The sequence below is a fragment of the Copidosoma floridanum genome, unplaced genomic scaffold (genome assembly GCF_036245765.1).
Source record: "Copidosoma floridanum isolate Cflo_tuat_1 unplaced genomic scaffold, Cflo_Japanese_pri ptg000030l, whole genome shotgun sequence".
Lineage (NCBI taxonomy): Eukaryota > Metazoa > Arthropoda > Insecta > Hymenoptera > Encyrtidae > Copidosoma > Copidosoma floridanum.
The window spans coordinates 4,811,295-4,839,031 of record NW_028321907.1 but is presented as its reverse complement, the minus strand read 5'-3'; the positions used below and the strand labels follow the sequence as shown (position 1 = coordinate 4,839,031).

General features: G+C 46.9%; 1 protein-coding gene across 5 annotated transcripts in view; it reads left to right on the top strand.

Annotated features, from left to right (window-relative positions):
• LOC106644456 (uncharacterized) overlaps positions 1-27,737 on the top strand; it is a 231,621-nt gene that overhangs the window by 167,244 nt on the left and 36,640 nt on the right. For 4 of the 5 annotated variants that reach the window (XM_089596965.1, XM_089596964.1, XM_089596966.1 and 1 more), the window contains exon 4: positions 27,460-27,673. In XM_089596965.1, coding sequence (XP_089453091.1) covers positions 27,460-27,673 — 214 coding nt within the window. Of the gene's footprint in view, positions 1-25,817; positions 25,902-27,459; positions 27,674-27,737 lie in introns of those variants that run through there. The other variant, XM_089596968.1, reaches the window with a different exon arrangement.

Below are 27,737 nucleotides of genomic sequence, written 5' to 3'. Positions count from 1 at the left end.
GGGGGTGCTTTTGCTCTTCGGCGCTTGCACGGAGAGGAAAATAATGTCGATGTGAAATGGCGTTTATTCCCCGTTTAGCTCGACAAAAGCCACGGACAAGGCAATGGGGGGTCACCCCGACATTTTCCACGCGCGTAATCCGATGACGTTTGGTAATTCCCTACTGGAGATTGAGGCCAAGGAATGCCATGTAGGTATATGCCGCGTATAAGGTGTACCCTTGGCTCTTTAACCGCGTAATCCCTCCGCATATACGCACGCACAAAGAGAGAGAGAGAGAGCTGCAGTGGCTCTGGGGTTTCCTTAATAATTGCGGATCGGCAGAGCACTGCACCACCGCCGCGGAGAGGAGGCTATAAGGGTGAGGCTTAATTCGCGGCTAAACCAATGATTGCGTCTAAATCGACTGCTTGTCGCCGGATCGGATCATCTCACCGCTTCAACCCCCCCCCACCCTTATTCTCTGTGCGCTACGCGCAAACTTCCCCACCCTATTTCCTCCCCGCGCTACCTCGGTTAACTACGATCCGATTGATTTAGCCACGAAAGCGCCTCGCTGTGCCGCATGTACCTTCCTGCATCGTATAAACGCGTTGTCTGTCTATCCCACTGTGCACGGCGCTCGGCAACGTTTTCATCGAATAATGAGAATCCACTCGATTCTCTCTCTCTCTGGGATATTGTTGCGCGCTCGCGTGTTTACGTGCCGGCGCGAAAACCGAAAATCCTCCCATTCGCCCTGACACATCAATCGTACTTTGCTTGCATCGCATACATACACGTGACATGTACATGGGTGTGTATCGGGTTCGTGCGCGCAGTGGTAGCCTTTTTTTTTTTTTTCCACCCCCCAACAACTTTGGCTGGACGTTTGTTTATACGTATACACGGGTGGGAAACGTGTGCGACGGGCTGCAAAAAACGAGATGCCGGCAGCTATAGTGCCCGGGGGTTTTATTGCAGCCCTGTCGCTTCTCCCGAGCGATTTTTTTTTTTTTTTTTTTGCTCCACGGGGTGGGTGTAGCTTTTTTTCGAGTGCGAAAATAATTTCGACGATGGATTTTTTTGTGCCTTTTTTTCGCGACTGACGCTGGATGTGGGATTGATTGAGCGATGCGTCAGCCGTCGTGCGATGCTTTTTTTTTTTCATTCTCTCGACAATATAACGCGGTTATAATGCCATAGGTGTATGTGCACTCGTGTAGTCGCTTTTCGAGGCGGTCAATCTCTACTTTTTTTTATGAAAAATCACATGAGAAATAAATTGACTGATTGTTTTTTAAAATTCGTGTTTGATTTTTATTTTTCCATGCGATATTTTGTCGTACGAAAAAAAAGGGGGTTGCACGAATGGTCCGCAACAACAAGTCCCACAAGAGCCCTTTCCATCCGTCACAATCGAGCTTCCTTCCCTTGGAAAACAAAAAGGCCAAAGCCAGAGGAAGAACAAAGTCCCTGAAGAAAAAAAAAGGGCACGCGAGATACATACAATTCCCCCACGATTCGCAGGTACACGACTTGCACGGCACAAGTGTACGCGCCGCGAGGAATTAAAAGGACTCAAAGGAGTATATGAATTGAAGGTCGAGCCAAAGACGGTGTTGGCTCTCTCTCTCGTTTGGCTCAAGGATATACAAAATGCACTTTCTTCCCTCTCCTTCTATATCCTCACGTGTCCATTGGTACACCTCATGCACGGTTCGCTGACACGGATGTGACTTTTTCTCTCTCTCTCTCCTTCGCTGCATCATCATCATCAACTCCTCTCGTGCCTGCATGTTAACGCACTTGATCTTTTCTAGCTGACACCCCTATAGCTTCCCTCCATCGCTTGGGTATATACGACTGTGCGGAGGCTCTTTTTTCCTCCCTCGTCGCTCTCTTCGCAGGGATCGAGCGAATAATTTAGTGGGCGTCGAGCTGTTTACCATGATAAAGGGCCCTAAACTACTAGCAATTGTTGCTCATTGCGCCCGACGCGACAATATCGGGGGCGACTGAGCTTTTTTGGCCTCTGCTCCTCTCTACATTTCGCACCGTATATAAAATAGCAGGTTGGTGCACGCAGCAGGAATCTTTCGGATCGTTGAGCCCCGATTGCAGGGGGGAGGTGTTTGCTCGGCGCTGCTAATTTCACAGCCCGATGTTTGATATTTAAATGCGGCTAAAAACTTTACGTGTATATATATATATAAACAAGGGGTGTAAAATCTTTTGTTCGTCAAACAAACGCGAGAAAGTAGCAACGTCAACTCGAGTGCTTCGTTAAAAATGTAAGGAAATAAAACAAAAACAAAAAACTCGCGCGGTTGGACGGCAAAAGAATATATATAACGAGACAAAACGTATGTATCAATATATCCATAATCAACGACGGGGTGTATTATACCTGTCTGTCAGTCTGCCGCTTGTTTATCGAGCTAATCCTCCCGCTTTCTCTCTTACGTGCAGTACATAGCATCAGCGGCCGAATAATTTATCGGATTTTTATCCATTTGCACGACAAACCGCGATTCTTCCCCCCTTTCTGCTGTACCTTCATCTTTTTTTTCTCTCTCTTTCTCTCTCTCTCTCTACGACGTCGACCAGTGATACGAAGCGATCAATTTGCTACAACCAACCTCGCGAAGCCCCGTGGAAAGACCGACGTCCGATTTTTTATCTTTTCCTCCCAACTAAACGCACGCTTACGCGCTCGTATATAATAATATACCGATGGCCCACGAGTCATCCAAGTGACGATGATGAAGTGGTGGCGGTGGTTCTTTATGGCGGTGCTTCGACGAGGCAAGGCTCGATGAATTTAATTTTCATCTCGAATCAATTAGCGGACAAGCACGCGCTACTCTATACACTGGCGTGTATAGATATCGGAAATCGATTTACTGCTTCGTATTAAATTTTACGGCGCTTGTACTGCGCATTTATTTATTTATTTATTTATTTATTTATGCGTTTGCGTTTCGATAGCCATCTGTTATTTCTATGCGCTGCTATGCCATGAGGAAAATGAGGTTTCGAGCTGCAGGCAGCGCACCGGAATACGTATATACTTGCATATCGGCTAACCAGCGTGCGAAGCAACGTATATTACACGCATAAGCGATCGAGCGCTCTGATATCGAATTGCACGCGGAGTAGATCAGAGAACGAGGAGGAGGAGGAGGAGGAGGAAATAATACATGCACAGCCGGTTTTTGTAGGTAACTTATCTCGCTCTCGCACGCGCGTGCAAAGGAGCCTCTATATGTCTATGGGGAGTTGATTAAGGTGTATGATTAGATTCGCGTAAACGGTGCAACTCACTCGCCGTGGCGGTAAAATTTTACCTTTCAACTAGTGCGTGCGTGCAGCTTGTATAAGTACACCGTAAATTCGACAAGACAAGCTATCAAGTGTTTACCAGCTCCCCGTAATGCGCGCGTTTTAATATTAATAACTCAAACTCACAAGGTGGCGTTTTTCCGACAAATGGATTTGAAAAAACAATGAATTATTTTAAAACAAAGCATTTCAAACACCCGTTTGTTCTCGAGAAAATATTGCCTCCTTGGCGATGCCACCAAACAGATTTGCCAGAGCATCAAGAGCCACCGTCCCGAATCGAGTGCCATTCAACATGCACCGGGTAAAATATTCGCAGGGAAAAAAAAAAGCACGAACCACCCAGAGGACTGATGTCTCTATGTATGACGGGGCACGATGCAGCCGCTCGGAGCCGATACATCAGCCGTCAAAATATATCGTTATCGCGTTTCCCTCCACCCCAGTCCGGCTATTATCGCCGTCGTCGTCCTCCTGCAACAAACGACCACCCCCTCCACCCTACGAGCATCAATCATACCCACCTCCGACGTCGAGTATCAATCGCGACGCGAGAACGAAATCAGTTACCCGTAAACGCCTAAATGAAAATAACGTCCGAGCCTATGTATATAATGTGGTCGTAAAGGCACCCGATCGCGGGGGCGTTGGAAGTACCATTAAAAATAGGAGCACGTGGTGGTGGCTCGGACGTATGGGTACATATTTGTACGTGAGGGAGGGTGAGCGGCCAAGTTGGTAAGTCGAGTCGAGTTGAGCGCCACTACGACGGCATTCCGCGCTCTCGACTCCTCTCTTGTGATTCTTGGCTTTGCGCGGTGTGCATGGGAGGAAGCTTCATGACTCCGTGGCCTGCAGGGGAGAAAAATTGCGCGCCACACGTACACAAGCCGCAGAGCAGTAAACAAAGAGCAAGCCCTTTTACTCCTCGCGGGAGAGAATTATTTCCGATGATTCGGGAGTTTTCAGGTGAGAATCGGGTAGGCTTTTAGATCATCGCCGCCCCCCCTTTTTTCTCTCTCTTATTCATCTTCTGTTGTAGGTGTCTCGGCCGATGAGTTGTTTGTCGGCCTGTTTGGCGTTGTTGTTACAGCTCGGTTCGCGAGGATTCCTCCCGAGGTCTTTTGTGCGCCCCGATGAAAGAGGCGTCATGAGAGCCAAACCCACTCGAGACGGAGAGACAAGATATCTCCCTCCGAGATCATCGCGATACATATCTCAAAAATATGGGGAATTCATTTGCCCGATGGACTGTCGATATACATGGCGATTTCCTTTGTTTCGAGAGATTGATCAGATAAAGCCATTTTCCCTTGTACATCGCGCACGAGCCAAAACGGTATAGGTGTATAAATGTGCTCATCCCCTGATGTACGCCGGATACAATCCAGTGTAGCGAGCAATTTCCGCCAACTAGTCCGTACGTGTACTTGTACGTATATCGCAGGACCACCTCACCTCCGTTCCTCCTTTTCCTTCGCTGCTACGTATACACACGCGCGTACCTCTATAATATACGTGCTCTCGATTTATTTGCCCTCGGCTCGACGCTTCGTCGCGAAAAGGTAAAATAAAGATTGTCGAGCGGTCGACATTCATTATAATTATATGGCCCGATAAATCACGGGGAATGGCAAATTTATGTGAAAGTCATGCCGGCTGCAGCGGCATAATGTATACGTATACACACATCGGCCTTCTCCTCCTCGGTTTTTGAGCTTCGAGAAAAAGGGACGAGAGGGGGGAGCACGCGCTGCAAGAAATACACCTCCGTATCTTCCCTTCGTTGCCGCATCCTACGCGTCGTCCTGAGTAGAATTTTTTTCCCGCGCACCCACCAGCTATGTCTCGTTCGGTTGTATCCGAGAGCGAAAAACGAACGTCCTCCCTCTAGTCGACCTCCAACCGTCAACCCAACCAACTCGGGTTAATTACCCGAGTGACATTACAGTCTAGTACCTATACGAGCGCTCGACCGGTCGTGCCCCGAATCACCAAGGAGCTCGATTTTTTACCCCAACCGGGACGAGACTGACGCATGGTTATCACTCTTTTTTCTTTCCCGCGGTGCTCGTTACCCAGGGGAGGAAAGAAAGAAAAAATCGAGATCCGCGTGCAAACAACTCCAACGCCGTCTAATCTTTCGCGCATGATCGGCTCGACAAATTGCGCTCGAGGGGAAAAGTGAGATGTAAAACTTTACCATTGCCTCTCTCCGATACGCCGGGGCCATTACGCTTCAGATGAACAATAATTTCACGTCCTAACAACCCCCCACTCCCTCGCTACTCGATGAATTTCATTTGCTCGGGATGCGTACAATGGGCACGCGCGATGTTTCTCGCTGCACAATGCGGGGAGCTGCCGAAAGACACTCGTCCATTTTGGCCCCATTATATTTTCGGATCGCTCATACTCTTGACTTTGCGATCGATCTCGCTTGGAATACGATATCTCCATCTCACCGTGTAGACATTGCCGAGTATGTGGTGTACATAAAAGAGAAAAAAAATTACTTGGTTTCCCGTCCTCGTTAGCCGAGAGCCACTTGACGATTACGAACAAAGTTATTTACACGCGGCTCGATTAAATTTTAAATGCGCGTGTCGCGTGTAAAACACGGAGCCGGGAGAGCTCAAAAGTTGCCGATTATTAATTTTTTACACCCCCCTTTTGCGTGAAAACGTAGATACACGAGTAATGTAGCGCGGATGAGGAAATCTCATATGGTGGCTTTTATACGAGACGCTCGTAACGAGCATCTTTCTTTGGCTAATATGGCTTGTTTGTTTGTTTGTTTTTTATTTTATTTTCCCGAAGTACGAGTATTTTTTTTCCAACGTGATTAAACCCAAGGGAAACACGTGTATATTCGGTGCTTCACTTTCGAGAAAGGTATGCACGATAATTCGATCGAGAACATTTTATTGGCGCCGAGATTTTTACATCAGGGTATAAAGGAAGAGTGGGCGGGCGGTCGACTCCATATAAACCCAAGACGTGATCGTCGCGAGAACCTCGTGACCGTAAAACTTTGGTCGGCGCAACATTCGGAGGATAGTATATTTCCCGCGGTATGATATTTTTATTAAATTATCCCCCTTTTTTTTTTACGCCCAAAGACGAGGAGGTCGTAATTTTTAATGCGCTTAGCCAAAGCAAACACGAGCCGCCCGTAAATAATAACAAACGACGCGTCGTACACGCGTGCATTGATTTTAAAAATTGAGCGCGCGATGCGTGCGCGTATAAATTGACTCTTGCCGCGCGTTGCGATGTTCCGATGCTCAAAGCGAGCGAAAGAAATTTAATTAGTCTCGGGAAAGAGAACTGGCCTCCTGTCGTCGGCACTGAAAACACACTCGTACGTGTAATCTCGACCGTTGGAAGAAGAAAACCTCTCTCTCTCTCTCTCGCGCGACTCGTCGATTTCTCAATTTTCGTTTATCGCCCTGTCCTTTATTCTCCCTCGTCCTCTTGCATTAATGCTCCCCCTACGGCGCTTCTTTATTATATTCCAAAGAACGGCTCGCGCGAAAACCATTTCATTTGCATAAATGCGGGCAAAATCGTCCTTGAAGCTATACTTTATACCGTCATTTTTCTTCCTCCTTTGCATCTCTCTTGCCCTTCTTTTTTCAACAAAAAATAGTGTATATAGGTGTTACGACGGGATGTGCATTAACGGCCCAAGAGGCGTGTCTGTTTTGACAAAGCAACAGGCAATAAAATTTATCGACGACCGGCACGCTTACGCGCGATGAGGCAAAACTGTTTTTTTTTTTTTTTGGCATTGCAAAAACTTCTGTAGTGAGAAAAAAAAAATGTGACTTTTTCACGTGTAGTTAACGAACGTCAACACAGGACGGAGATAAAAAGCATTTACATGGCTCGCTGATCTGTCGACACGTGTCGTCTTCACTATGTTGGGAGGGGGTGACACACGAGTAAACTTTACAGAGCAAAAGTTTGAAAGATCAATACGTGTCCGTTGGGGGAAGAGAAAACAAAAAAATTTTCCAAAGTAGATTAAAAGCAATTACGGGAGGAGGAATAGCACACGTGTATCATCGTTGAATTACGAGTGTGTAGTACACGCGCGCTCGCACCCACGTCCCGGCAACAACTTTACGATCTCGTAAATAAATATCATAGCAAGTTTGCTGACGTAACGCTACGTGGCTGGAAGTGCGAAAAAAAAAAAAGAAGAGCCGGAGAGGATGAGTCTTGTGCACACGGCGTTTTTTGTCGACCGAAAGCCTTGATACACGCGCGATCGCTCAATGACACACACGCACGGTATATACACACAGAGACTCGACAGATTAATCGTCGAGAGCGCGTTAATTGCCTTTTGCTGAAACCCAAAGCCTGCACGACGCGCGATGTTTTTTCTTCTTCTTCGCCGTATATTCATGAGTTATATACGTCGAGCTCGCGCTTTTGTAGAATCAGTGGAAATATTTATGCTAATGAGGAATGAAAAAGAAAAAAAAAAGAGAAGCCTCGATGCTCTTATTTAGGTCGCGTGGAAACAATGTCGAGAGCGGTTCGACTAATACAGAGATTAGTGTGTTTCATTGAGACGGATGAGCGTGCTCGAGTATAGAGGAAGTCGGTGTTTTTTTTGCTGCTGCGGCGATGACGATGTGCGCACAGTAATTTTCCGAGCATCGCATGATGGATCGGAGTGTCTCGTTCGTTTCGACGCCTTTTTCTCTCTCTCTCTCCATCGCTTGATCTTCTTCCTCGAGGATGGATGTAAACAAGAGATTTGCGAGTAATCCAAGTGGAACCGGTTAACCCGGAAGCCGTCTGGGATAACTATCGCGCGAGGGAATCGGCAAAAGGCCCCTGAAAAGTAAATCCCTCTCTCTCGGACAAACCTGTAGGGCGTGGAAAAGTCGAGCTCTTTGACTTATCGTTGTTTCCCATCTCGGTGAGTTTCGTCGAAAGGAAAATCCTACGTGTCGGAGGGTTTCGCTGCACATTACCGCGCGACGCGACAATTGAGTTATAAAGCGCGTCATGGCTCCCGTGTGTGTGTACATGTGAGACGTGCACGGGCGAGGAGGTGTCCCCTTTTACCTTCTCCGTCGTGTCTTTGCTCGACTCCTCCTTGTCAACTAGTCGACGTCGTGACTGCCTCTCTTCGTGTCGTGCGTGACTCAAGGTCGGACGACCAAGGATTCCGTTTTCGCAGTAATTTGTTTCACTTTTTTTTCTTCTTCTTCTTCTCTCTTACTTTGACTCGTTTTGCAACGTGGATGCGCCTTTTTGAGTTTTCGCGTGCACGTATGATTACGTCGATGTTGACTTTTGGCTCGTAATTATGTACCTTGGCTCATATCGTGTTTATTTATGCGCTGTGCGCAAAAAAATTGTCATTCGGCGAGCGTGTCGCCAACAGCGAGTTTGGTTTATTCTTTTTTTCCTCTCTCTCTCTCTCTCTCTCTCTCTCGACGTGACTGGTGTTATTAACTTCTCGTTTTAAAAACTCAATTAGCTATAAAACACGGTCGCGGTGGTACGTAAGCTGATGTGCAAACTAGCCGCTTCTCCGCGTGAGTCACGATGACAATTACCGTGTGCATGATTTATTTTTGGAGGCCAAACTCATAAAGCAACAACAACGGACTCAAATGAAATACGTTAATTTCGATGGGTTGTCATTAAAACAAAAAAAAACCACGTCCTGCCCTCCAAAAAATTACTTGCTATTGTTTTCCTTCCGAAGCCACGGATTAATCGCCATACATCACTCGCGAGGAGGTGCAAAAGGCTCGCCAATCGTAAAATCCTCGCTCCGCCTTCTTGAGGCCGCACCAAAAAACATTCGTCGCCGGTGTAAAACACGATTTTCGATTATTACTCGCTAAATGGAGGCGATACTCCCTCGTGTCCCTCCCGTTATTTACACCTCGCCCGTCCTTTCGGTGGGTGATGCTTTGGCTATACTCTTGACTCGCGATATAAATTCGCGACGAAATTGTGGCGTGCATGGGTACTCGAATCCACGGCCTCATTTCTGAAAAGAAAAACGAGTCGGTCGTAAATGCACGGAGATAAAACGTCAGCGGCTTGACCGAAGGGGACCCTCCGGGAAACAAAGGGAGGCCCAAAAGCAGCTCGTCCTTTTTCATACCAAGGGACATGGGTAATTGAAGTATCGATAAATCCTTACTGGGAGAGGGAGGGTAGCCGAGATGAAAATATCACGCGCACGACCGGTTTTTAACGAGACGACGGAGAATAAGAGAGAGGGGAGGAGAGCGAAGCCGTGACAAAAGGAAGCCAGCGAATTATTGGTTTATGATCGGCGAGCAAAAGGAGAACACGATTCATCCACGACTGTGTTGTTGGTTGGGCACCTATATACATATGTATATCGTACACTCTGGATGTAATTACCACGTATGTACGTACACACATGTATATGAACCCCTTGCGCAGACACACGCGCTATGTTTCGCAGAAGCGCTTAATTAGCGCCGCGCGAGCGTGACTTTGATTCCCGTCTCTCTCTGTGCGATGCTCTCGACGTCGACCTTATACACACACACACACGATGACAATAACGAGGGCGTATAGTTTGTTTGCTCTCGCAAGCTCGCGGAGCTTTCGTGCTTTTGCTCTCTTTGGGCTCTTTTGTCCGACGCTCAAGGGAAAAGGGTGGAGAGAAGAGAGCGTAAAGTGCATGGGGGCCAAAAAATGTTAAGTAGCGATTTGTCTCTGCTGCACCAGTTTGTTTCGTTCAGAGGGAAATTTGACGATAGTCAGAGGCTGCGAATGTGCGCCAAAGTGAATGAGTCTGTATAATATTACCGTAACTTGTTTGCCCGTTCGTTATTTCAATTGACGAAAAATAAAATTGATAAGTACCCAAGTGTTACGAGCTCCGACGCAAGTGTACACAAGATACATGATGGACAACGTGTGGCGGTAACCGGATCCAATAACAGTGACACTCGAGCGCATTATAGGTAGTAACAATCCCTACGAGTGAGCTATATACTCGTATCTGGGCCGTGAAAACGGACACCCTCGTATTATTAAAATAAAAGCCATCTCGGGCGAGTCCGAAAGAAACAAGAGTAAGTTAAATCAGGAGCTCCATCACTTACACGGACTACAAACTAAAACAGGCTCCCCCCCCCTTTTTTTTTTTTACTACTGCAATTGTACGCGCTCAATGCGACCGTAAACGTATCTCTGTGCGCGTACGAAATCCTTTCCTTCTTTATATACTCTTAGGTTTGCGTTCCGGGCGATGCCTTAACAGCTTGCGCCCCGAGTCCCCCGGTAATTAGGCTCCAGTTTATAGGCTGTGGCGGCGTGGTAATCGCCGCGCGCGGTCGTTTGAAACCCAAAGCTCGGCTCGCTCGGATTTCTCTCCGTGCATATAATTATATATACCTGTACGAGGCATAAGTTTATTGTTATTTTCTATTGTGTGTGTTCTCGCGTATACGTGTACGCGCGTCGATGATGTTTCAGGCACGCCCCGCTGTAGAGGCATGCCATGTATAGACACGAACTCTAATAATCTCATGTAGGTACATGTATACATGTAGGTATGTACATTCGTGTGTGTCACGTTCCTTCGGCGCCTCTTTGGGGCTTCGCACCTTTCGCTCATTCGACAGACAATGACGGACGCACTGGTAAGTTTTGAGCCAAGAGTGACTGACGTTGCTCTGCCATAATGCCCTCCGTATGGATGTAACATGTATCATCGGGGCAAGGGGGGAGGGGCATGTGTGCGGGGCTCTTTGTCCTCGCTCGGTTGGCTTTTCGGTGTTTGGATGGGGGTTGCATTGTTGTAGTTGTCGGGGAGGCTCACTTCGACCGGTGTTGCTTTTGCTTTCGTGACCTTTTTTTCCTCCCCATCACCTCGGACGGGCGCATATGCCCGTGTTTATATTTTATCGGACGTGTTAAATATCAACAGAGAGTCATTTCATTTTCGAAAACGTCTCAATTACATTTTCCTTCTTTACAAATATTATTTTCATCGATGACTATCCAAAAGTCGTAGTATACGTGAGCTTGAAATGAGAAAAAAAACACTGGAACGTTTATGGTAAAAGCTACATCGTCGTGCACAAATTAAAGAGCTAAACGAAAAAAAAAAAAAAAAAAAAAAAAATCAACAGAATAGATGTACTGGTAATGTATAATTGAGCCGATTGCAATGTTTTATACATCGCCATGGGATTGCGGAAGGGAAGGGAGAGAACTGCTGCTGAGCCACAACAAAAAAAAAAGGCACGGAGCGAAGCGATTTTCGTGGACCTCCCCACGCGCTACTACGGTTGCGCGAAAAGTGTCAATTATGAAATTAGTATGTAACGAAGCACTTGACGCCAAGCAGCTGCTTTCGAGCAGTATACACTTATATGTTTTATACATACTCGTGCTGGAAAAAAAAAAAAAAAAAAAAAAAACGAGTTGCGCGCGTGTGCGAGATGATAAAAACATAAAATTTCCGACCCATCGAGTCTTATAATGTGTATGTGCACGGCGACACGCGCGCTTAATTACAGCCGAATTCATTTGTTACGTCAGTCGGTCGTATAATAAACATGATAAATCATCGAGTTAGTGGTGCAGTACAGCCCGAGAGCAGAGGAACGATAACGAACTCGACTCGCATACATATAAATCCATATAAGTTGGCCGGGGGCTCTTCGTGCCCGCGCGTGCAAAATGAAAAAAAAAAAAAAAAAAAAAAGAAGAAGAAGAAGAAGGAGAGACGAGAGAAGGGAGGGAATGATAAACAAATTAGATTCACGGCAAAAACAGCCTCGCGCACTCGTCTCAAGAATCTCGCTCCTCTCTCTGGGGATGGAGTATAAGAGAAACAATTCGTTTAATGAGACGTCTTTATGCAGGCGAGCGCGCACTGCGAGACTCGGATTATATACATGTACCTACGCTTAAACACACGTACAAACAAAGGGGAGGGTTGGAGAGGGAAAAAGCGCGCGTTAACAATCGTTAACAATGCGGCGTCTGCTCTAACGCTCCTCCGCACCACCGGTCCATCCGGCAGTGTCTCTTGCTCTCTCTCTTTTTTTTCTTTCATTTCTTTCTTCCCCCTCTCTTCGCCCCGGCGTGTCCGCAACAACAACCACGTGGGCGGTTGCGCTAATTTATGGTCTTCATTTGTGCAGAGCCGAGAGCCGGCCACAGAGTCTTAATGGATTGTTAGTCTTACTTATTGTAATATCTCCCGGCTCCCCTCGACGCTCCGCCGAGGATATCGCGTCCGACCGCTCGTGTTTTAAACTTTGCTCTCCACGCGCAGTGTGTATTATATATATACAACACGTGTGCATGGGTGCTTCTTCTTTTGCTCGCGTCGAGGGCGATGTGTGTGCAGTGCAGCAGCGCGAAAGAGGGCGAATTTCTCGTTATAATTTAACGTTAATTGGCCGGTTATTTTTGCCCCGTGCGCCCTCGGGTCCCCGTCTTCCTTCCTTCCTTTTCTTCGCTTCTCTTTCCTCCCTCCCTTTTCTTTTTCTTCCTCTTTTCAATGTTTGGTGCGCTTAGATTAGAGAATCAGGTTACAAGGGGATTATAGTCGGTGTGTTTGAATATTCATAACACCGTCGCGGAATTAAAAGGATTTCATTGTCCGCGGCGTAAATGCTTACATGCGCCAAATGGCGCTGTGTTTCGTTGCGTGTACGCTTATGTATATATGTACACACAATGTCTATTTAATTAGAATTTTAAATTTATTTACTCTTCTCCTTCTTCTTTTCTCTTATTGGATGGGAAAAGGGGGGGGGGAAAGAGTTGGAAAGGATGGTTTATTGCACTTTACGCCGAAACGATTTTGCACTTCGTTAAGTAACTTCATCGGGAAAATTAGCGCCGCGGATTCTCGGATTACTGCCGCCGGTGCTGCGAAAGGAGGGTAAAATAAAATATACTGCCTCAATTACAAAATATTATTGAATTCCCCGAAGGAATTTCATCATTAGCGTCGTCGTCGACCGGTGCAGTGTGTATATGTAGGCTGTGACACGCTCGTTACTTTATGGCCGCGTAAATAATTCAGGCTGATTTAGAGCGTCAAATACATTTTGTCATCGCAAATTAACGAAGGGAAGCAAAAGACAATGAGCTCCGCTGGTTGAATCATCCTCGGTACACTCGAGCGCTTTTAAATACATATTTTCACACTTTTGTGACACTCCATACTGAGTCGAATTATGATTTTTTTTTTTTTAATTTATATAAAATTACACACGGTACCACAGGACAAAGGAATTCCCGAGCTGCACCCGGAGGCCCCACTAATACGTGATAAATATCAGCGGCAGCTGAAACTTCGCTACGAATACTCCAAAAAAAAAAAAAAAAAAAAAAAAAAAAAAAAGGATGCAGGCAAAGGTACACAATTAAAAATCCGGCTGATCGATAAATTTAATAACCCACCCGGGGTCGAGGCTCGACAAACGAAAGCCGCCGCAACCAGCAAGGCCCTCGAGACGAAAACAAACGAAAAGGCACATATCTCTCGACCATTGTCATCCGTAGCGGTGACCAAAGCAGGGAGGTGGAAAAAAAAAAGGAGATTCACCTCCTCCGGGGGACACACAGAGCCGATGAAACTCCCTACGCGCGCCTATTATACGGAGGCCCCGCAAAAAAAGTAAGCGAACGAGAGGAGACGCGCGACAAAAGGCCGATGAAGGAGAAGAAGAAGAAGAAGAAGAAGAAGAAGCAAAAGAGCGGGAGAAAAGATATATCCCTTTATTCACGGCCGGAATAGAATCGGCTTGTTATTAACACGTCCGCGCATAACTCGGGCTCGACGATGCATCGCGCTTTCATGCGCCCCTATACCTCGTGTGGTACGTGATATTTATGGTCCCGCTGAGCGGACGGAGCACACCATCCGAGTGGAACGCCGATTTAACTCGGGAGAGTTTGCAGGACGTCTCTTTGCGGACACGGAAAGTATAGGGGAGGGGGGGGGGAAATTTTCGCGCGTTTGCGGCTGTTGCTCCGCTTTTGAGTTATGGAAGCGAGAACTCGCCCCGTGAGATCGTGCGACGAGTCGTCGTCTTTTGTGCTTGCGATTATTTTGTGCTTTCGGCCTTTATTTTTGTTTCTCCAATGGCTTCGGTTTTGGCGCGAGTTGCTTAAGAGTACTACGGGCTCTCGGCGTTTGGTAGCCATTAGTGGACGACAGACACCGCTTGGAGATTAATTATCATCTAGCTGCATGTTTTTTTTTTTTTCTCCTACAAGTGGGCCATTCGAGGTATACATGTATACATATTATTCCAATTCCCGAAAGAGCAATCGACCCTTGGGCAGCTCTCTTTAGCCAAAAACCGTAATTAGGCCCTCCGCACCCTCTGTTTTTCTTTCTCCCTCCCGAGGATTACCTCAAGACGGATGCGTGCGCCCTTGCTAGAGAGACAAAAAAAAAAAAAAAAAAAAAAAAACACCCGTGTGCCTGTTCACCGCAGGTGCATTGGCTTTGCAAACAAACGAATTTTCCCTCGCTCGGAGACTTTGACACTTCGTAGAGAGTGAGTGGTATTATATCCGCGTAAGGATCTCTCCTTCTCCTCCTTGGTCGGATAAAAATCTCTCGCAGCGAGACTCCGCTTCTCTCGGGCCCTCTGAAAGCCTCTTCTCTCTCTCTCCCTCCCCTGATAATCCCGAAAGAAGCTGCAGCATCGCCCCAGGAGGGGCAGGTGGTTGTTGTCACTTGTTTTTGTGAATAACTTATACGCGCCATGGCACCGACAAAGTGATGCAAGTAAGCCGCTCTTCTCGAGAACGGTCGAGTATTAGGTAATGTGTATGATGGTGGTGGTAGTAACAGCAGCAGAGGGAAAGACGACTTACCGAATTCCCGTCCCAAAGCAGATTTGCTCGAAAGGGAACGTCGGCGTAGCACGTGCGCGTCCTGAATTAGCAGGTTGGGTGTCTTGCACACTACTAGTATGTATGTATATAACCACCGCTTAGAGTGTTCGTGTAAGTCTAGTATATATTATATGAGAGTCTGCAAGGTACAAGGGCGGTAGCAGTTGTACAAGGAGGCTTTAGGTAGTGTGATGGGTCCGCAAGACGGGGTACGTGTGGTCGTTGTAGTCTTTGGTTCAACCGAGTTTGTAAATGGTCGGGTAACTAGGAGCACACGCCAAATATTGACTCGGCTCCTGCTGCCTACTGCTATTTATCATATTATATACACGGCTAACTGCGCTACTACCGTGTCGGAGCTAAGAGAGAATAGGTATACCGTTGGGCTATATCACCTCCCGTCGCGTCTCGCGATGCTCCACGGAATAAACTCGTATATTATTGTCTATCGGTACTCTCTCTCTTTCACGGGAGATCGTAGTTTGCGATAATATTGGACCGTCGTGATTTCTCGCGTTAAATTTATTACCCATCGAGAATCAGATAATCCGAATGATACGTATACCTTCACATGAAATGATTGAAAAACTTTCTTTTTTGCCCCCGATTCATCGAGGTATGCGGGGTGGCGTTCAATTGATTTGAAAACGCAAACGGCAAAAGCGAGCAAAAGTAGGTACAAACGTGTTACTTTATACGTATCGTCGAAAGAAAAGCCATGACGCGCGTGCGTCCATTAATTTCACCGTCAATTAAATCACGAGCCCACATTTCTCGTGTTTTTATATACGTATACGAAGTAGAAGGCAGCGGAGCGCCACGCCGAAGCGAACTCGAACAAAACACTTTATCGCGCCGATAAAAATCCAATCGCCGGATTAATACCTGAGCGAGCAAACCCCCAACAACGGCGACGACGGCAGTGTGTATACCTGCTCTCTCCTTTGAGGCGAAAAGGGGTGGGAGGGAGGGCCCTTTTAACACCTACGGCGAACGGAAAGTACAAAAAAGAAAGGGAGCTTCGCGTTCTCTTATTTTTTTTTTTTTTCACTTCTCATCGAATCGCTCCCTCGCTCGCTCTTTTTCCCTTATACGAAAAAGTCGTTAAAAACCCTCGCTTCTCCTCTCCTTTTGCTCGTACTTGCCGCAGCAACCGAGAAAGGTATATACCCACTCGCGTGTGTGTGCGCACAAAAGGCACGAGGAGAGTGTTTTCGCGCTCGATTGAGCGCCGCTGGCGTGAACGAACGAAGCAGAGAGAATAAGAAAGAGAGAGAGATTCTTCGGCGTGGAGGCACGATATGGGGTAGTTACCGCACGTGTGTTTGTGTACACGTCGAACGAAGAAGGAAGACCGAGAGAAGGAGAAATAAAAGACCGATCGGAGTTATGCTGCGCTCGTTACGGCCACATATACGTATATATACTGCCTCTGTTACGTACACGTGTGTGTGTGTGTGTGTGTGTGTGTGTGTGTGTGTGTGTGTGTGCTATGGACAACTATACAGGGGGGTCAGATATGCACAATCGTCTTCGATGCCGCGGTCAGGCGTTTTGGCGCACATTATATTACGTGCAGCGAAAGAGTCACGAGTGCATCATGTAAAATTATAAAGCCGGATTTATGCCCGTGCCTCCATATATATGTATATATATACACTCGGCAAATATTGTTTTCTCCTTTTTCTCCCTACGGGCACGCGCAAGTTCTCTTGTTACGTCGATACGGGAAATATTATTTTGCAGCCATCGAGTTTAATTGCGTTGGTAATAAATGAAGTCGAGAGCAATCACTGCTGTTTAAATTGATAATGGCCATCCTGCTTCGGGGATAATTAATGAATTTCATTGTAATCCGTGGAGTTTTTGAGACGCACGTATATATGTATGGGTGAAACTCGATGCGTACACGTATAGACTCTCAATAGAAAATGATTTATATTTAACGGGAGGGGGTATAGATGTATAAATATAAATTGGCCATATTGAGAGCAGCAACCGTTGAGTTTGCGAGCGGGAAGTGGAACGAGAGAGGAAAAAAAAAGGGCATCCAACCAGAAGTGGAGAAATAAAGAGAGTTGCTACGAACAACGTGGAAAAAGTACATTGTAAGGCCGCATGCAACAAAAGTCAAGGTGAAATCGAGACCGCAGCTGCAGGAGAACGAGGGGTGAGATCGGCATGGGGCGATGCTCGCAAATTACGTATCGGAAAATATCGTAGGTGTAGGTACGCGTTTCAACTCTCGTGCCCGTGGGTATCGAATTTGAATAATAATCGCCGTATATAACCATCACCACTTGGATGATGGAGATGAGCTTGTTTTCCGAGTACAACGTATAGCGAGAATCTTGATTAATCCGGGTTAAACGGATACGGGGGGGGGGGAGGTTGGCTCGTGAAAATTCGTGGCCAAAGGAGCCCCTCGTATCCTTTGCTTTGCGGAAAAGCAGCTGCATAATGCCAAGGAGAGAGGGAGAGAGCCCCCGAGTCCTAATCGGCCACCGGAGGTATAGACGCGGATTCCCGGGCAATCGTGCAAACAACCCGACCGACCGCTCGTCCGAGGGGGAAACAGAGGCCCTTTGGCCCTTGGTTCGCGCATAATTACACGGAGGAGGAGGTATAACCCACACCCTCCAAAGAAGCTGCGCGGAAACCGAAATGCCTTTAATGAATATCGAGGCGGCGGTGGAGGCTCTCTTTCTATGCTACGGGATTTTCAGGGATTCCTGCGATTCTCGATCCTCCATGTGTTTGTTGGAGCGGAGCAAAAGAACGAGGTGGTCGTCGTCGATTGTTTCGCGTGGGAATTCCGTATGCGTGCGAGCAAGCGACTTCCTTTTTTTTCGCGTGTATGCATGTGTGTGGGGGGGGGTGGCGCTCTTTTTTTTGCTTCTCGCCTTCTATACCATTGCTCCTCCTTTTTTTTTCTCTCTCGGACCATATGCTCGAGAGCTAGAGAGGGGGGTATTTTTATCAGGACGATCGAGCTGGAAGTGCCGAGAGAGAGACAGACGAGCTTTGAAATTCGGTAAAGAGTTTCGCTGATTTATAGGTTGCACGTTATGTCGATATTATTCGACCATCTTTTGACCAAAAAAAAAAAAAAAAAAAAAAACATCTCAACTACCACCGCTATGGTCGCTCTGGTACAGATGTACGAGCACAGGAGAGAGAAAGGATATATATAATAATCAATAACTGCAATCACAGCACCGTCTTGCGTGTGTTCGCATTTCATCCGCGCCCGTATACCCATACATGTGGCAGAGAGCACGAATAATCGGCCGACCGTCGATGATGATCGTCGCGAGGCAGCTCAACGTGTCGTGTATATATAGGTACACTGATCGCGATCGCCCCACCTATACGTTATGTGTATAATGTATGTATGTGCGATCGATCGGAATCGCATATAGTCCCATAACGACCGCAGACGAAGGACAAAGAGGCTCATTGTTGCGCAACGTGCAACTACACTGTATAATGTGTGCGCGCGCCTGACGCAATTTGCCTCGCGTTTCATACACCGCGCGTATATATAGATACATTCGTGCATTACACGGGGGGTGTGGGGGCACGCACACGCAGTCGTTGGGTATAAAGCCGCGGCTACTGTTGTCGCTGATGATGATTTGAGAGGATTTAATTGAAGGCAATTGCGCGCCGGCTGCCAAAGGTAGCGCTGGATTCTTTTGTCGCTCTCTCTATCTCGATTCTCGCGGTCGGAGCAAAAAATACTCTCTCTCTCTCTCGGTAGAGCATACTTGCGGGTCTACGTGTGCGAGGTACATCTCTTTTCTTTTTTTCACTGCGATGCGTGTATATATACATCTTAACGTCAACTCAACGCCAAGTATTTTTATGATGAATCGGCCGCGCGATGAGGTTGGAATTGAAAAATTGAGGATGATTATGGCGACTGATGCATCCGTACGTTACACGGTTTAACTTGCGATTGTTTGTTGCGGCGATGAGTGGCGCGTATCGTGCACTCGACGAGTCGTCGGGGACGATTGCGTTAGTTTGCATATTTTTTGCGCGTGTATATATGTGTATATATATATATACTGTATCCTTTGTCGAAGAATTATCGCTAAAAGTCACAACGTCAACTACAGCGTATTACAATTACGTGTGTTTTAACGTGCAAAGCTCGCGCGAGAGAGCCATAATATACCCACGCTCGCTAGAGAGAGAGGGAGAGCCAAATATAAGCTCAGCGAGGATTCCGAGGGAGGTATAAATATATATAACTCGCGTCAGCGTCCCTCCGAGTGCATTAATATTCAACGAAGCGCCATAATTCACTCGACATCGATAAAAGCTGCTCCTCGCCGCGCGCGCCTTTTATTACGAAGCCCGTTTATGCCATCGCGGCCGGGCGAGCGAGGACGTTTATGTATACGCGCAGTATATGGCCTTTTGACGCGTGGTTTTGCCGGGGCTCGTTGCGGAGGAAAGATCGAGGGCCAATTAACTCCGGCCGAGTAATTGGATCGGTTCCTTTAAATCACCTCGTTGACTACATGGCTTTTATGTATTTTGTTGATTCAAATGTGTTACATGTACGACATCATTAGGATATGGTATACTTTTGATTCGTTAAATGGAAACGGCTTTTCGTTTGGTCCGGCGTTATTGAAAATCACATTGTTTTCGCTTATTTTTATCGCTAATTAAAAAAGAATGTCCACGCGTTGAGGAAGATATTAAGGGATAACAAAAAAAAAAAAAAAAAAAACATTGGTAATTCAATACTCGGGAGGGTCGGAGTAAATAAAATTGTATTGTAAATTATCACATCCGGGGTCTAATTGGAGTAATGCGGCGACGTCGCCGCTGAGGTTACATTGAGACATAAAGAGATGACAAACAGCTGATGTCACGGCAGCTGAGGTGAATTAAGGAAAGCGCACACATGTAGCGGCCGAGTCACAATACTCCGTGACTCAAATTGATGTCAACATGTACTTGACTGTAAGGTACCTACGTAATCGTTTAAGAAATAAATTGTTCGGTTCACTACTGCTGGTTAAATAGCCCATGAATCAGTAATTAGGTTGCTGTTTTTTTTTCTTTTTCCTCTTCAAGATGAGCTTATACCGACACTGCTATTGTGCCATCATTCATCGTAAAGAAACCAAACCCCACTACAAGCTTCAGATGTGTTATTTCACCAAAATTTGTAGTTGGGAAACATGTTGTAGGAAAAAAAAAATGTCAAAACACCACCAAGCTTCGATTCCGATGTAGTCAAAAACTAATCCAATTGTTTGGCGTGTGTACCCGCCCAACAATGAATTCGGTACACGCAAAAACATAAAACACCCGGCTGTTTTGAAAAGCGCTTCGGCTTTCAAATGGTTTTCTGGTCGAGAGAGATTTTAAGTCCCCCCCCCCTCAGCTTTGGCCAACTCTCCTGACTATGGGACTTGGAGTGGTTGTTGTCGTATTCATCCCGACGGGGGGCTAATCTTTTTCCCGTGCCCAAACTTTCGCCTCCATAGGCGATTCCCGATCATCCATCCGCGCGGAGAAAAATAACTCGGCCATTCACACGCTGCGCATCGGTATGTATACATGTTTTCTCATTCGTTACAAATTTTTTTTCTCTCCCTTCCCTCTTTCTTTCTTTTTTTTTTTTTTTTTTTTTTTCCTCGGAAGAATAACATTTGGTTTCACGAGAACTCGTCGCACCCTCCGCTCCTACCGTCGTGTGAAAAATCACAAAAACGTTGTAACAACCCAAGGCGGAAACAACTCGAAAAATCGGCAATTCACAACTCCATCTACGAATCGCTCGCCATCTAAATCTCCCGCCCACGAAAAAAAAAGAAGCACCAAATTCTTTGTTCGCGGACATGCATATGCCTACCCTCGGGAGGTAATTCGCGAAATCGAATTCTCGAGGATGAAGGCGGCAGGAGAGAATTACCCTCCCCCCCCCAGTTCCGTGGTTGTTATCTTACTTAAATGCCGTATACGGAGGTATAATGGGCCGCGGGAGTTTGTCGGCCCATAAATCCGATACATCTCTCTCTATCCTGGCCTGTGTTGGGGTATATACATGCACACACGAGTAATCCGACTGCGGAGCGTAAACGTCGTCGCCTCTCCGACACGCGCTCAACCCAAAAGGCACGTTACAGCCAACACATCCCGACCCTCGGGCTATTTAACGGGGCGCTAGGCTGGAAGGAAAAAAAAAAAAAAAAAAGAAATTTCGTAGTTGAATCGAACGATTAAGCTCACGGGGCGAGGGACAAGGCAATGCATATACTTTCCAACGTGTAATAACACATGCGCGCGCCCTCGTATGGCTTGCCATACTGGTAGTTATTGTTGAATTTAATGCACGACGATGATGATAATAATGAGACACGTATATGGTGCGCGGAATGTGTGTGTATGTGTGTGTGTGTATGCAAACAACAATCGGCGGGCCCTCGCGCACGAAAATTACATGATTCATTGGACTGTGTGTGTGTGTGTATGTACCCACACGTAATTATTCGGCTCGCAGAGCATTTACTTTTACAAACCGTTCGAGAAGAAGCACACTTTGTGTGTGCTGTTGTTGTGTACGGAATCAAGAGCCCTGCTAACAAGATTTGCGCCCATCAAACAAGTGAAGGAGAAGAAAGAGGAGGAAAGGAGGCACTGGTCAAGAAATAGACCGCAGAATGAGAGGACGAGGAGAGAGAGAGATACAAACACAAAAACACGAGCACAAATTGAATGAAATGATTTCCGGCAAAAGAGAGAAGAGCAAAGCACTCGAGCGTGCAAGCCAGACTCTTGCTCCTCCTCCTCCTCCTTCTCTTCCCTTTCGGCCGAGCTTACAAATACTCCCTTCTCTCGGGCTCGTAACAACGAAAAATCTCTCCTCTGATGCGCGCATAATCACTTTGCCTCGGGGATGAGAAAATCTACGTGTACGTAACTATGTACATGTATACGCGAGAAATCCCCGGGAACGGAGTTTTAAGCTATATAAGGGTCATTGCGCATCGATCACCGACCGGTACACACCGTACACTGTACAGGATACGTACGTCTCGAAGGATATACCCACGCGATGTATAGAAGAGGAGGAGAAACGCGGCGTCCGCTCGGGGGTGGTTTAGCAAATTGAATGGAGTTACGAGCGTGGAAGATCGCAGTGGCGTATAAAGGGATACTCATTATTTCTCCTCTGCACCGCGTCTATATACTTGTTATGTGTGTATACGCGTGCAAAAGGGAGAGAAAGAGAGTAATTGTATCATATTTAGGAATATACAGTTTATATCTGAATGCCCATCGACTGCTGCCGAGCTTTGTGTCGTCTGTATAGTGAGAGAGCGAGAGCGAGCAAGTACAATGGAGAGCACGCACAAACGTCACTCGATCGAGTCTGAGAGGGATCGGCGATACAGGGGAGGGGGGGTGATGTTCGCTCTCGCGTAAGTATTTTCGCTAATTATTTCCTTTCGCTTATAGGGAGCGCATATATATACTTGTACGGTGCGTGTGAAAGGTCCCCCCCCCATTGTACCTCGTGGAACGCGTGCGTATACGTGCGACCGCCCAAGCTCTCTCTCTCTCTGTATAGAGATGAAGTTAAGTCCTTGACTAATCGATTGTTTGATACGTTGTTTGCACCCTCGAGGTTTTTTTTTCCTTCCCCATTTTAAACGTTGCTGCTCGTCCATCGAAAGAGCAAGTATATATATATACATATATATATATATATTTTTTCGCTTTCCGTTACCAGCCAAACGCACGATGCCTCATTTTATTTTGACCAAGCGTATATATACACACGCACGTCCGTTCATGAATATCGCGCCTCAACAACGCGCCCCTGGAGGAGCTCCTCCCACCCTTTCCGTTCATTAATTATTTTTATGCAAATCACCATCTGCTCTTGGTCGCGGACAAAGGTAAGGGGGTGCCCTTCGATAGATATTAATTACCATTCGGAGCTGCGGCGCGTATCGGAATTTCTCGGACAACAATGTCTCTCTATTTCGCCCAAAATATATCGCGATATTTATCAACGTCAGCGCCCAATCGGTGAGGTGGGGGGGGGAGAATCAAAAGATCGGGGAATAAAACAAGACGAAGAAGAAGAAGAAGATAAACAGAGTGGGTGAGCATTGTGATGTAGGGAGTCAGAAAAGCCTCTCGAGTAAGGGGGGAAAGAAAAGAAACACCACCACCTCTGGGTTGTTAGGACGAAAGAATGAAACCTTGTGCCTCGGGCGTATATTACATGCACGGGGAAACCGAGTGGACTCCTCTTTCTCCCGCGTTTATTCAATGAGAGACGGCGGGGCGATACAGCACGCGCTCGTGGAGCATCAGCCAACGAAAAAAAAAAAAAAAAAAAAAACTAAAAAGAGAACAAAGCGAGCAAACACCGAGGCGCTCTTCTCCCCCGTTCCCCTTTACAGCTTTGGCAAGTATATACGTGTGTGCGTGATTTCTCTCGCTCCGAGAGCCACATTATACACTACCTATACACCCTGCATCATCAATTTCGTGGTGGAGGGAAGAAAAGAAAAGTATCAATTGATCAATGGAGAAACAAAACTGCGGGTGCACGGGGGGATGATCATCCTCCTTCCTCCACCACCACCACCACCTTGTGCCTGTCCGCGCCAGGCGCGCACTTACATCGTATTATACATCACTCGCAAAGTAGCCCGATCCCTTGCCATCAGAGAACGAGAATAGGAATAAGATGGAAATTGAAAGTGAGGTGTATATGTATGTGTGTATGCCAGTGGGATGAGTTACAGCACATCTCCCTATATTCTTTATCCATTGAAATTATTCGCGTGTAGGTGTATATCGGATGGAAGACAAAAAAGGCTCCGGTGGGGGTAAAAAACACGACACGTAACATTGACGCACACGGCGAGCGAGAGGAGAGAGAGAGAAATAAAAGGATGAAAGGTGCGTATGTATATCGGAGAGAAAGAGAGTAGCCCTTATAGAGCCCCCAACCGGCACGACAAAAACGAGTTGGCGCACACGTACTTGCGAATAAAATATACGTGTATGTATATTGTTGGAGGAAGGGTCCGGCCGGCGTTTGGTCCCTTTGAGCGTCTCTATGTATTTGTAATAGGTGGCTGGCGCGCGCGCGCACACACAACTGCAGACAGACAGATACACTCTTACGTATAGAGATCCGGATGACAAAGCGCGTTGCTCCACTATGTATATAAATATATACCTATACCATTGCTAAAACTCTCCCGGAGCTCTCGCTTTCCGCCGGCTCTCTTTTAGGGACGATGGGGCAGAGAGAGAGAGAGAGACGGTCGGGGAGGAGTAGTTGTTGCCGGCGACGATGCCACCGACGCCCGCAGGCCAAATAGAAGTGTATCCACCTCCGAGTCGAACGGTCGGTCTCTGTCGGTTAGTTGTCTCTCTCTCTCTCTCGCCTATACACAACTCCCTTTCCTCTTCCCTTTTGCACCTCTTGCGGGCTATACATTTATGTATATACACCTATAGGTACTTTTTTTTTTCCCTCTTTCCCTGCCCCTCCTACCCCCGTGCCGTCGCCTTTTCCGCAAACTCGTGCCTTCCTTTCCTTTTTCCTCCCTGTACACTCTGAAACGGTAGCAGCTCGTCGTCTACCCCAGCATCACTCTCTCTCTCTCGAGGGAAGGAAAGAAGAAGAAGAAAAAAGTCTCCCCCACGACACAAGTACGGGCTGCGTCGGTGTGTCGGCCGCCGCTAATGGGGAGGGGGCGCATCCACCACGTGGAGTTACCGGGGGATGCTAGGAGTAGGAGGAGGCTGCCGCTGTTGCTCTCGGCGCGCCGAGTGTATATAAACACAGAGCCGTGGTGCACGCCGAGGGAGCCAGAGAGAGAAGGAGAGCGAAAAAGAGCGGCGAGCGCCCGAAACACGCAGCAGCAGAAGCAGGAGGCGACGAAAGAGAGAGCAGGAGCCAGGCCGTTTAGTAGGCGAGCGCGCGCGCACGCGAAAACACGCGTGTATAATCGATTACGCAACCTTCCCTCCTCTATAACGTCTACAACGCGCACACACGGGAGACAGCTGTTTATATACATATATACCCGGTGTTTGTGCTCGTGGTTACAGTGCGGCGTATACACACGCACACTGGTGGAGTGGTGTTTTATTTTTGTAATAATCGTATCTTTTTCTTTTTACATTGTGACTCGTTATCGCGTGTGCTGGTGTGACTTTGTTTGTTTCATTGAAATAAAAAGTTGTAACGTGCAGTTGACGATGTAGCCGTGAATCGTGACGTCCGAAAAGCCGCGTCAGTGGTGTGATCGTACAGTTGATCGTCAATTGAAACAGCAAATGTACCTAGACATGCATCGTCGCGCGTCTCCGGCTGTGATGAATGATTATTTGTGCGCGAGGCTCGACGAGCGCGTCGCTATTTCGTGGTCCATCGATGTGCGGGTGGTGTCAAGTGGTGCGCGGACGCTCTGTTAGCTGTTAGATATCGGCTGACGTGCAACATAATCAATACACATATATTTATACACATACCGCGATATATATTCTATTATATATTTTCTCCGTGAGAAACATCCGAGTACCTACACTTATGGCGAATCTCGGGGGCCATGAGTCTGTACTTTCAAATCGACTGGAGCCGCTTTGGGGACAATCACGTGTCTGGATTAACCGTGGTTAGTCTGGTACCTTGGCTCATCCCCGATCGCCGATCGCAGTTGTTTAACTGTCGTCAGCGTCGCCTTCGTCGTTGTCGTTGTTGTGGCTGACATTAACTATATACACAATGCATCATTGCCGTAGACCGCTGGCTTAGTATATATTATATACATAATACAACACTAACTTTTGTAACGCTAAAAAACGTAGTTCCACACACGCTTTGGTTATTGTGTTTCCAAGTTAATGCATATACATACCTACATAGAGCCGCTTCATTTTTGTTTTGTGTTATATGGATGTATAAGCTTTTGATGTAAGTCGCTTTTGGTGTCTTTTCTTCTTTTTTTTTTTTTTTTTCCCCAACTCCTTTGTTCAAACTACCTCTGTGTGTCCGTCATCCCTTATTTCCCTCCCCCCCATTGCCCGTAGTAGTACTTATATATATATATATGTATACCTCGAGTGCGCGTCCAGTGTTTACAGTGGAGGTGCACGTGGCGTAAGCTCGCGAATTCCGCGCTGCTTCTTCGCGCCCAGTGCAGATGGCGCGTTCGCTACGTATATATATACGCGCTTATCACCGCGTGTAGTAGGTGTATATATACGTACCCTCTCCATTCACCCCATCGTACCGATATCGAACCGATCTTGGGTCGCGGTCTCCCCTAGATTTTGTTGACCATAGGCGAGTTGAATGCACCACAGCGGGACAGGACAAATGAATAATAATGCTACTATGCCACAATGAGACCTCGATTACAATTAACATGTGCCATGTATTTTGTGATTTCATTCGCTCAATAAAACAATGCATCGACAAGTCTATAATGGGGTAGCCGAAAGTTTTGCTTGGGCAATTACAAGTTGAAAAAAAAAGAAAAAAAAAAAGAAAAATGAAAAGAGAAACACGTAAGCTTGCAAAATCGCGCGTCCACGAGTTATCACGGAGAGCAGGAATAATGCGGGACTGTGTGCGAGCGCGGTGCCGGCGTTTTATTAATCAAGCCTTTAACTGCGTTTCCCAACTCCGGCAAACAAAATTACAATACCTAATTGAAATAATAGCCGGCTAATTACCGAAACGCGGGCTCCCGCGCAGTATACATACCGAAAGCCCCAAAACGCAATTACCTATATACCCCTCGTCCGCGTGTCTCGTGTTGCAATGCTACCGCCACTTACAAATGTACCTTTCTCTTTCGCGCGCGCGTCAATTGAATTCGTTACCAATTAACGGACGCCCGGGACGCCTCTAATAAACGAACGAACGAGCACTGCCCCCCGAACAAATTTGTCATCCCCAGTAACAATATATACGTGCGCGTTGGTATAGTGTGTACACGCGTGTATACCATGTACCACGGTAATGGTAATAACAACAACAACAACAATAATAATAATAACAATAATGAAAAAGACCTCGATCTTGCGCCTTCCCTGCTGACGCACAAACAAGCCGTCCCTTTATTTTTCTCGCGATCGTAATCATGATTGTCCGACGAGTGTATAACATTATAAGGATGAGGAGGAGGATGAGGAGAAGGATAATGACGAGCGATTTTGTGGTTACAGGTGGCGACGCGGCCTTGGAGCCCCAGCCAAGCCAAGACGCGCGAGGTGAAGCTCTGCAACCACAAGAGAAAAATACACCAGCAGCAGCACCAGCCGACGGTATCGGAGTCATCGGGCTCGCCGGGCGGCATCGTCGGCGCGAATCAGGCGACGATATCCTCGATATCACTCGATGGCGAGGACTCCCCTGGCTCCTGCGACAAATCCAAATCAGGTACGTGTTTTGACTTTGTTGATACTCATAGCGTTGAATCCACTTTGTCGACGAGTACACTGCA